At 47.4% G+C, this 10,206-nt stretch overlaps 4 protein-coding genes across 4 annotated transcripts; 2 read left to right on the top strand and 2 right to left on the bottom strand.

Moving 5' to 3' along the window:
- Window positions 1-193: 193 nt before the first annotated feature.
- On the bottom strand, window positions 194-3,223 carry F5147DRAFT_749411 (uncharacterized protein; the record flags this gene model as incomplete). Its single annotated transcript, XM_041440131.1, has 11 exons — window positions 194-425; window positions 451-533; window positions 608-810; window positions 1,091-1,563; window positions 1,636-1,698; window positions 1,748-1,923; window positions 1,946-2,102; window positions 2,154-2,382; window positions 2,432-2,633; window positions 2,691-2,891; window positions 2,912-3,223. 11 exons carry the CDS (start codon window positions 3,221-3,223, stop codon window positions 194-196), a joined length of 2,331 nt encoding a protein of 776 aa, XP_041284096.1.
- Window positions 3,224-6,141: 2,918 nt separating this feature from the next.
- Window positions 6,142-6,496, top strand: F5147DRAFT_591824 (uncharacterized protein; the record flags this gene model as incomplete). The annotated part of the gene is made up of 2 exons (XM_041432199.1): window positions 6,142-6,369; window positions 6,419-6,496. 2 exons carry the CDS (start codon window positions 6,142-6,144, stop codon window positions 6,494-6,496), a joined length of 306 nt encoding a protein of 101 aa, XP_041284095.1.
- A 283-nt stretch (window positions 6,497-6,779) lies between these two features.
- On the top strand, window positions 6,780-7,031 carry F5147DRAFT_534878 (uncharacterized protein; the record flags this gene model as incomplete). Its single annotated transcript, XM_041430139.1, has 1 exon — window positions 6,780-7,031. A coding segment is annotated over one exon (252 nt), but the record flags the coding sequence as incomplete, so codon positions are not given.
- A 774-nt stretch (window positions 7,032-7,805) lies between these two features.
- On the bottom strand, window positions 7,806-8,549 carry F5147DRAFT_661504 (uncharacterized protein; the record flags this gene model as incomplete). Its single annotated transcript, XM_041434712.1, has 1 exon — window positions 7,806-8,549. The coding sequence occupies one exon, from the start codon at window positions 8,547-8,549 to the stop codon at window positions 7,806-7,808; it is 744 nt and encodes a 247-aa protein (XP_041284093.1).
- Between the last annotated feature and the right edge of the window lie 1,657 nt (window positions 8,550-10,206).

Here is a 10,206-nt window from a genome sequence, read left to right as displayed (position 1 = left end):
ATGCTACAAGTTCGTGCCATGTACTCCCTAGTGAAAACTGCAATATTGCACAATGAGAGGCACGAGTCTCTACAACGGCCATTTATCTGTTTGACCGCGTCAAGTTAGTATTATACGAGTCAGAGTCAAATAGTCTTACCTAGGATGCAATCTCAAATGCATGATGATCTGCAAACTTGTTAACATAGAAAGCTCAGAAGGCGTCATATGAGTCATAGTGCTTGAGGGTCCCGTGGGATGGCATGCATTCCATAGATTGGATGAGGTGTGCGGCCTGGTAAATAGAATCAACATGGATGATCGCAGTCGACGGTGAATGGCCATCATCATATGAAGGTTTTACGATCCACATCCCAGTGTCCTCGTCGGGTCCGTCGTCAGCTTTGTCAAACCAACGCACTACAGTGCATGGGTATGAAAACTTCCTCAAATATGAAAGAGAAAAAACACATTACATGAGCTATGTCCATGCCTCCCATCCCTTCGACACCTGCATCTGTGTTCACAAACACACAGTCATACTGGGGTGCCTCCTTTTCTCCATACAGGACAGGCATGAATATGCTCCTGGCGCATGCCACCAATCCCACTACGGTCACTGGGGCACATAAAATATCGAAGAAGCAGAGTTGAAAACTTGGATTTTACCATCAAATCGCAGACAACTTGCAAGCGGGACTTCAGAGGGAGAGCGCTGGTCATTTGGGTTCACTTGTTCGAATAGAAATTGGCGGAGGATGTTATAGAGATGGAGATGGGGGATAGCAAGTTCTGCAGATAGAGCAGGTATAGTTTGTGCGTGTTGGCATTCTGCACGATGTTGAAAATTATATAAGGTATTCAATGTCAAATATGAGCTGGCTTATGCTGTGTCTTTGCCAACTGAACATGGGCCTGCACCACCATTGGGCCATCAATAATTTACCCTCTTCATTGTCACCCCACGTAGTAATGTCGAGGTCAGGGAGTAGTGTAATGTTATTCTCATTGGGTTGGTCAGGCTGATTGGCGTCAGGCATACTATTTAACCGCAAACGCTCTAGTATAGGTTGTAAGCAAACAATAAAGATGATAGCACTATAACACTCACTTAATGCCCAAAGCGTTTCTGACAGACAGGTGCCATTCAGCATCCCATTGCTCTTGAAATCAATACGCGAAGCTGCAAGTTTATTGAGACGCTGGTTTGTCACCAGCATTTGGCCGAGGGCTTTGTAGCGACTCGAGCACCTCCATGGTTCCTTGACGGCTTTGATGTGCTTTGTCTCAGTGATCGAGGAACAAAGGCCATTGGGTGCACCAAACAGTCGGATAAGGAGGATGTAATGGGAACAAGAATGTTGTCGAGGGAGGGAGAATGTAGGTACAACGCCTATGGACTCAAAGACCTTCCTGTAATGATGGAATCGGTCGAGGGCATCCTGGATTTGAACCAGCGTAGATTCTGTAATGATATTACGCCAGACAAGATAACAGAATTCAAGAAATGCACGAAATGTGCGCACCACATCCATTGGGACATGACCTTCAATGGCAGGTAGATAAACCTGAATTGTTGTTAGTCTGGCGATCACAACGTACTAGAAATAATGTTGAACTTACCTTCATAAGCGCTTTTAATCATCCCCAGTCCACTGTTTGAATCCTCGACCTTCTGGGAAATGTCGAAGACCTGAGAATGAGGCAACCACGGCGATCCTTCAATGGCATAAGCTTTGAAATACTAAATGAACACAAAAGGATGTACCTTCTATCTATCTCGTCTTGAATTTTCTCTGCTCCTTTCTTTCCATGCACATGGAGCAGATATTTTCCAACCCACTCAACTAAATGATCCTTGAAGGATCCTTTAATCAACTGATGTAGGATGTCTGGCGCGATAAGTTGGTTTATATCAGCTCGAGGAAAATCATTTGTAAACGGCTATAAGGAATTAAATTTCAACCGTAGTACTGCAAGACATGTGACTTATGATGAGGTCATGGATGATCCCATATTTGTCCCACAGGTCGGTAGATGATACTTCTTCGATGAGTGCTTCTGTATGGTCATGAGTACAATGCAACGACTTGGCATCCAAATTTTTGCAGTGTGACATACACCTGTAATAGCAGTAAGGCAGAAGGTATTTAAAATTACTCCTAGGAACATACCTTGGACACCAAGAGCGCACTATACATGCTAATAGAACCTGTTCTTTGTAATCTGCAATATATGGTCCAAGCCCATAGATAACACACCGATAGTGCCCATCGCCAAAGCGCACAACCTCTGGTTTGGTCCTGCCAGGCCTTAGGTTCTCAAGAATCTTCGAGATAGACAAATGAAAGAGTTGCCGGCAATATTTCTGATATGTGGGGCAGGAGGCGTGCTCCTTTGTAGCTGCTCAACTGTAGTTAGCACAGAACAATAATGGTAGGGTGACAATTACTTTTTGGCATAGCTAGGAAGCCAATGATGGCAACAGCATCACAATGCGCACGTCGGACATTGTTATGAACATTTCCGATTGATATGTACAGAGGATAGTAATCATTAGCACCAGTTGCCACTGAAACTGTCGTCTTGTCGCTTCCAAGTATAACTGGCACAAAGGTCGAGCCAGTTGTACCTGGATCTTTGGAAATGATATCCTACCGAAAATTGTATGTGTGAATAGCCACTGCATAAATCAAGGAAAGAGAACATACAGCTTGGTTCCAAGCCCAGTCACCAGACATGAAGTCCTGCCATTGACGTGTATTGTCATCAGTTGAGAACTCGAGGTAGGGCTGGTAGTCCATCTCTGTTGCATAATCTGGGTTTGCCAACATGTTCCGAATGACCTCATGGGGGTCTCGATACCAGACATCATGAGATTGATCCATCCAGGGTGGAACATCGTGTGCCGGCTTCTCCCCGTATACTGGACCTGGAAGGATTGCCATTTGACATCACCCACCGGCGTACTGTCAATGATCTTATGTAAATCACAACAGTCCACAAACGGTGGCTTGTCGTTGTGTTTCAGGAGGGTTGCGGCCCAAAGATCCAGTAAGACGTTGATGTCCCCGGTGGACATTTGGGTGCGAGTGTACAGGAATTCTGCAGCCTCAAACTCAACACGATCCCGGTATGGAGTCCAGTCATCAGGCAATCTGCTTGGAGGTGGTGTTGGGGGTGCTCCATCTTCAAGTAATTGACCTGTCGCGTCACAAGGACGAGCTTGTATAAATACTCGCATTAGTTGCAAGCAGTCGAAATAGCTTTGAGAAATTTACCATTTAGTTTTGGGTGATAGTTGTGGTATAGACTATCATTCGGCCCCCAAAACTTTGCGTCCAGATTGTCAGGATCATCCAGGGCCTGACTCACGACAGATAAATCTGTGGGGAAATCGTTGTGACCTGCATGGAAGTCATCATGACCTTCGAGGAAATCGTTGTGCAGTTCTTCAGGCTCATCTTTAACTATGGCAGTATGCAAGGCCCTGGTGGGAGAAGCTGGTTTGAATACCGGGTGCGAAGTATTCCAGTGCTTTTTATGCCCTGCCTGAGTCTTGAAGTAGTGTTCACAGTGCAGGTAACCACATGGAATCTGGAGGGCGCTGTGGTCCCTGCGAGGACCCGTAGGCATCTTAGCCGTAGAAAGAGGATGGTGACCAAAGCGTAATCCTAAGTTCGATATGCTAAGTAACAAGGTCCGATTAGTGTGTCAATGCTTGTTTGGGGAGGGCGGGGGCTTACGAGTATTTCAAACCCACCTTGCTATTTTCTCACTCCAGCAAAGTTTTATCCTTCCCAAGTCGCAACCTCATTTCCTCAGTCATGTCTACCGCAAATGCTCCCCGTCACACCTGTCCGTCAAATGCAACCACCCGGCCTGGCCAGGTAGTCCTTGATGCGCAGGTCAAGAGGTGTACCAAGGTGCACAAGAACACTGATGACCTTGCCCTCAAGGAAGCAAAGGAAGCAAAGGAGGCACAGACCCAAAAGGGACTGGAGCGCCTGGCTGGTATGCAAAATGAGATGGAACAGGCGCAGGAGGAATTACTCACAAAAAAAGTGGCTCCTGTTCGGCCTAAGCCAAGGGCTCGTAAGACGACAAAGCCTGTAGTAGGGAATGGTGATAATCATACTGACAGCCTAATGGATGCCGATGAGGCAGACAGCCACCAGGAGGCTGTCAAGAACATGGAGGATGAAACTGTAGGAGCAAAGAAGAAGAAGGTAATGAAGAAAGGTGGAAAGCCGTTGATAAGAGACACTATCAGCAACATGCAAAACAAGATCAGCAAAGCATCATCAAAAGTGGAAGGTGATAACGCCATGACACGTGTATCTGATGGAAAAGATACACCAACACTGTAAGGCTTCCTTCTCTCACCATCCATGATGTTGCTCCTCAATGAATCAATGTTGTATTTCCTTAATCTTACTTCTGGTATCAATGCGATGTAGAGACTCATGCCTCTCCTTGTGCAATATTGCAGTTTTCACCAAGGAGTATACAGCACGAACTTGTAGCATCACTCTGTATGCTTCCTACAGCCATTCCTACATGAGGCGCAGCTTTCCCGCGCATCGCGCAACTTGCACGTGTACCTTTCCCGCACTTCACGATGTATATGCGCGCGCACTTTCCCACGCTTGAGTGCCCTATAGCACCAGCCATCCAGAAGCATCCATCCACTGTCCACCAAGTTCCCTAGTGCGTATATTTCCATTTCTCACATTTGCTTATCATTCCATCTTTATTTTTATCATGGACCCTTACTTACATATATCTTTACATACCTTACTCGGTAGCGCTTCGGCTCTGCATGACAGCGCTTAGGCGCCATACTTAAGCGCCAGCAGTACATACTATTACTCACTTACTCACTTACTCTCGCACCAGAACAACAGAGGACTGAACCACAACAATACCCATTTACTACCCAGCAGAGCATAGTTGAAATCTATTACTTGGCACCTCACATATAACATCTCGCAGCTTGCATCTCTCACCTCTTGTCTAGTGTCTTATCATCACTTAAGCAAACTCACTCTTACTCTCTCTTGTTTCTGCATACATGCGCGCGTAATTCCCGCGCTTCGCATTCGCCAACCAGTAGTGCCTTCAGCGCCTACTACTAGATCCTTGCTGCACTTGCTTCCCCTTTAGGGTCGAACGCACTTGTCGTCTCAAGTATAGCAGACTAGGCAACGCACGACCTTACAACATTTATAGATACAGTCAGGAGCATTGTTCGTGCCTCGCTGTATCGTTGAACCTTCAGCGAGCACCCAGAAAATCGCTTTAGGTGGGTGTATAGCCAAATGGGCTTCAAGTATCACATCCGAAAAATCAGAGCCAAGGTCGCAGGCACCACCCACTGGCACCAGTTCAACTCTAGTGCCTCCATCAACAATTTTCTCACAAGGCACTGCCTCCACTACGGCGACTTCTGATCTACAGATCTTGATTCGGAAGCCTGTGGCGAACGCTCGAATTCCAAATGCAGAAGTCCTTATCGGAAGCTTTGAAGATGACATCGACGATACATTGGAGTGTGAGGCTACTATCACACAAGGCAAAGGGAAATCCAAGGTAATCGGCCATTATTGTTTATTAGTGTCAGTATCCATCCACTAATTTGCTTCACAGGTTGCCTCCATATTTGATGACAACTCGGACTTCGACGAGCCTATAGCTCCAGTAGCACATGAGTCAGATGATGATCTTGCGACTTCGCCCGCAGAACATGAACAGTACTCACTTGAGCCTAAGGCTCCATTTACACAGGTGGACAACCCTCTCAAGCGGAAAGCTTGTGTGGATGAGTTCATAGATGACAACAAGGAGTCTGTGGTGTCCGACTGGTCCATGGACATCAAAGGCCCGGATCTTGAAGATGCGATCAAAATTTCTGAGGACGCTTCTGAGCCCGAACCTGCGGTAGTGAAGAAGAAGGTTCAGCATACAACATCTTCGGTAAGGACACTGAACTTACTAGCATTCATTCTGACACTCATACAGACATCTGTATCTGTTGCGGCTTCAGTCACTGACAGCAAGCTGCCTCCTCAGAAAAAGGTCAAAGTCAAGCCATCTGCCGCACGTGCCCATGGTGCTCCTGCCATCAAACACCAGCTGAACGTGGATACTACACCAGACCACATGAAACCTTGTAGCTCCTATCACAATGTTGACTTACCTGCCACGATGCAGGTGGACCAACACTGGACAAAGAAATATCTCCCCACTGTCATGTTGTGGGCTGGGAGTTACGACGATATCTGGAATATCCCAGACAAAGTCCTTCTCCTTCATGCCCAGCTGATTTTTAACGTGGTATACAAGGACCTCGACATTACCATTGTTCACGGTGGTGTGATACATTCCCTGGTAAGTCCATTATTTTCCGTCGAGCTTGACTAACTATAGTTGTAATTAGACTGCACAGCGTATATCCGAATGGCACAGCAATTTCGGCTCAACAGGCATAGTCATTATCTTGGACTTCTTGACATGAAACTCCGATTGCGATCCGGTTCAACTCGCCAAATTGTTGATTGCAGGTTATGCATTCTTGTTTGAGGACCCTGAAACACCAAGTCCCCTCACAACATATCGTTCTCCCTTCGTTTTGCAGTTGTTAGGCACAGCGCATCTCAATGCCATCAATGGGTATGTGGAGGTTCCCAGACTCGATATGCATGCACTCGCGACACGTGGGATGTTGGGTGTTATTGCCCTTTCTGCTGCAGCAGTAAGTTTCATTTTTTAGACTGTTTGATTTGCACTTATTGTTTTGGATTGAGCGTGCCTTCAAATTGTTCATGGATAAGGATTTGGAAGTCAAGCAAGTCTTGGCATCTGGGTCGCGAGGTAAACTTGCCTTCAAGCTACCAAAAGTCCTCAACAAAACTACTGGGAAGATGACCAACGCCCCGTTCTTATTTTCAGGGGCTCACTGGACTAAAGTCACTACCTCATTCATTAAGTCTATCGCGAGCAAGCCTGCTGGGTATGTAGAGACCACAGTAGAGATGGCGCATACTTGTGCTGCCTTAAACGACGTGATGGACACACCACATGGCTCGCTTGATGATGAGGAGTCCGAGGACGATGAGCGTGCCATGCTTTGTAAGTGATTATCATTCAGGTTTCATCCCACTGACATTCATGACTACAGGATTTTTCTTCGCACGAATATCGCTGTCCTATGCTGAACTCTGAGTCCTCCCACAATCATAGGCTATTTTCTATCATTTTTGCTGCCGCCATCATCATATGCCCCTTTTTTTTCCTGTAACTCCCAGCCAGTTCTGACTTTTCAGTCTCCTTAATTTTACGTTGTTGTCATGTATGCCCAATTTCAGGTTGCTTTATTTGCTTTTTTAAGTAAATTAAGTGTGAAATAAGCGAAAATTCAGAGATGGAGTGCGCTTAATTAAGTGGCGCGTGCTTTTTCACTCAAATGACTTAATGGTCCTTTTCACATAATTAAGTGACAAATTAAGTGAGAAAAGTGTGACAGATACGAGAAGCAGATGCTTTCGAATATGGCACAGTGAGAGATTACTAAGACGCGCAAGAATAACCAGATACAAGTCAAGTAGATTCAAGAATGCCAACGTTACAGATAGCTACACGACGACTCTTTATACTATCTGTAAGTAGGAGCTTGTGATTATTCATGACAAACATGTGATAGATACTTGGTTTCAGATAACAAGTGACCAACCTGTCCAGGCCCTTGACCAAGTCCGAAAGCCCGAAAGAGTCAAGTCCTGACGCGGACGTCACATACCCCCAACCAGATGTCGTCCAGCAACGTCTTACTTCTTCGGGATGTGACCAAGTCCCTTGCCCTTGCCCTTCCCCTGGGTACGTTCTTCAGTACTGCCATCGCCCATTTCCTCATCCTTGTCATTGGCTGGAGGAGCAGGAGGGTCTGGGATTGGTGTGATAGGAGGTGGAGGAGGAATGGATGGTGTGGGGGGATTGTTTTGGCCGGAGGGCCCAGTGAGAGCATTGATTAGGGAGGTGGAGGGCACAAAAGGGCGCATCGCCTTGTCGTCCTTCCATCGCTTTCGCTTAGCCTGGCGTTCGGCCACGCTCTTGTCGCGCCAAGCATGTTGTTTCTTAATCTGCTCCAGGTTGTCCCACAGTGCGTGGTCCATGAGCTCAGTGCAGCGCGAGTCTAACCATTTACCTCCAGTGTCTTCCCGAGGGTCACGAGGGGTGGGTGCTGCTCGTCGAGTGGCTTCAAGGCCAACGAGTTCAGCTAAGGTTGGAGGGCGTCCAGTGATGCGGACTCCCTCATCTTCTTCTTGCACCATGGCAACTTGGATGCCTGCACCGGCATTCGAGTTAAGGGCAACGGCGAAGTTGTCGTAGCCGATGGGGGTAATGATGGTGTCGGGAGAAGCCCCACTGTGCAGGTCAGTGTCATACTGCAGGTACAGATGCAGTTGGTCGAGGGTGATGGCCAGCGAGACGCCATGGCAGTAACGGTCCGCCATGACGAAGACCCCGTTCTGGGCACGGAACAAGGGGGTAGGTAGTGGCGTAGAGGACATGGTTCGAGTGGAGGGAGTAGATTGTGAGGTAGAAATCGATGGGGAAGAAGGGCGGTGGGGCTGGCTTATATGGTCAGGCCAGCCCAAGCCCATTGTGCCTAAAAACACATGTGAGTCAGTGTTTGAGACATCTAGACTCACCAAGGGCTGATCAGGCAACCCGTTGCCATCCGTTAGGTTGGAGATGTTGTCAACGCCCAAGACGTCGAGGTAGTCACACAGGGCCAAGGTGGTCAACCTGATCGAAAGGTAACCACATGACGTCTCCCACCTTCCATTGAACCTCGAACATTGTGTCAGCCCGGCTTCCCTTATGCGATAGAATCCGGTCAATGGCCCATTCCCGTTCCTGAGTTTCAAGCTCAGCGACCTGGTTGTCCAAACATCCTGGGAACCTTCGGTCATCGTTCGGGACGTGCAACCTTAGGTAAGACACATGAAACACATTGTGTATTCCCCTCTGCTTCAACCTGGGGGGTAGCTCAATGCGATAGGAATTATTCCCAAAGTCCTCTATTATTTGGTAAGGTCCAATGTACTTTGGTAACAGTTTGCGTGCTAACCCCTTAGGGAAGTTTAGGTTCTTGGTGGAAATATACACCAAGTCTCCATGCTCAAACGGACTCGGGCACCGCTTCTTGTTAGCGTCCACCGTTTGCTTCACTCTAGCGTTGATGATGCTGTTGTGGGCTTCCATTATGGTATGTTTGATCTTCTGTAGGTACGTCCTGACTCCGGGGTACTCAGAGTCCGACGGGTCATCCCACACCATTGCTCTGGGTGTTCTTCTGGTATTTGTTTCAAACGGTGAGTGTTTCGTTGATTCTGAGCTCACAATGTTGATGGCAAACTCGATAGCTGGCAGTCTGGGCACCCAGTCCCGTTGATTAGGTGCTATGCAGGCTCTTAGCATTTGGACTACAGTCCTATTGGCGCGTTCAGTGGATGCGTCCGTTTCCGGGTGGTAAGTGCTTGACATTTTGAGCTTGGCACCAATTAACTTATTAAAATTGGTCCAGAATGCGCTGGTGAACAGCACATCCCTATCGCTGACTATGTACTTCGGTACACCGTGGTGCTTATACCCTCGGTGAAGACTAATTCAGCCACTTCTTTAGCCGTGTAAGTAATTCTGCTCGGTACCAGATGTACCATCCCACTAAAGAGATCGATTATCACAGTTATTGAGTCGTATTCGCCGTCTCTGTCCTTGGACAAGGGTAACGGCCCCAGAAAGTCAACACCCATCGCTTCCCATGGTTGGGAAGGCACAGGTAAGGGTCTCAGCAACCCATATGGTTGCTGGTTGCTGGACTTACTCGTTTGGCATGTCGCACAGGACTCACAAAAGGCATGCACATCATGTACTATCGTCTTCCATCAGACGCGGTCTCTTATGTATGTGAGTGTCTTTTGTGCACCCAAATGGGCCAGCAATATGTGTGCTTGACTGATTATATTCTCCTGCAGTCTTCAACCGTCAACCTTGATGTCCGGTATGCACATCAGTGTTCTGTCGTTTAGCTGGATGCGGACAAGCCCTTCCGCAACGTCGAAGTTGCGGAATTGCTTTGGTGAGTTCATTACTTTCTGGAAGAATGGGTCCTGGTAATACTGACCTCTGATCTCTGACAGAGTTTCGTCGTCCAGCTCCATC

This window comes from Suillus discolor, assembly GCF_016758755.1.
Source record: "Suillus discolor strain FC423 chromosome Unknown F5147scaffold_608, whole genome shotgun sequence".
Classification (NCBI taxonomy): Eukaryota; Fungi; Basidiomycota; class Agaricomycetes; order Boletales; family Suillaceae; genus Suillus; species Suillus discolor.
The sequence above is the reverse complement of the archived record's forward strand: the minus strand, read 5'-3'. Positions and strand labels throughout refer to the sequence as shown.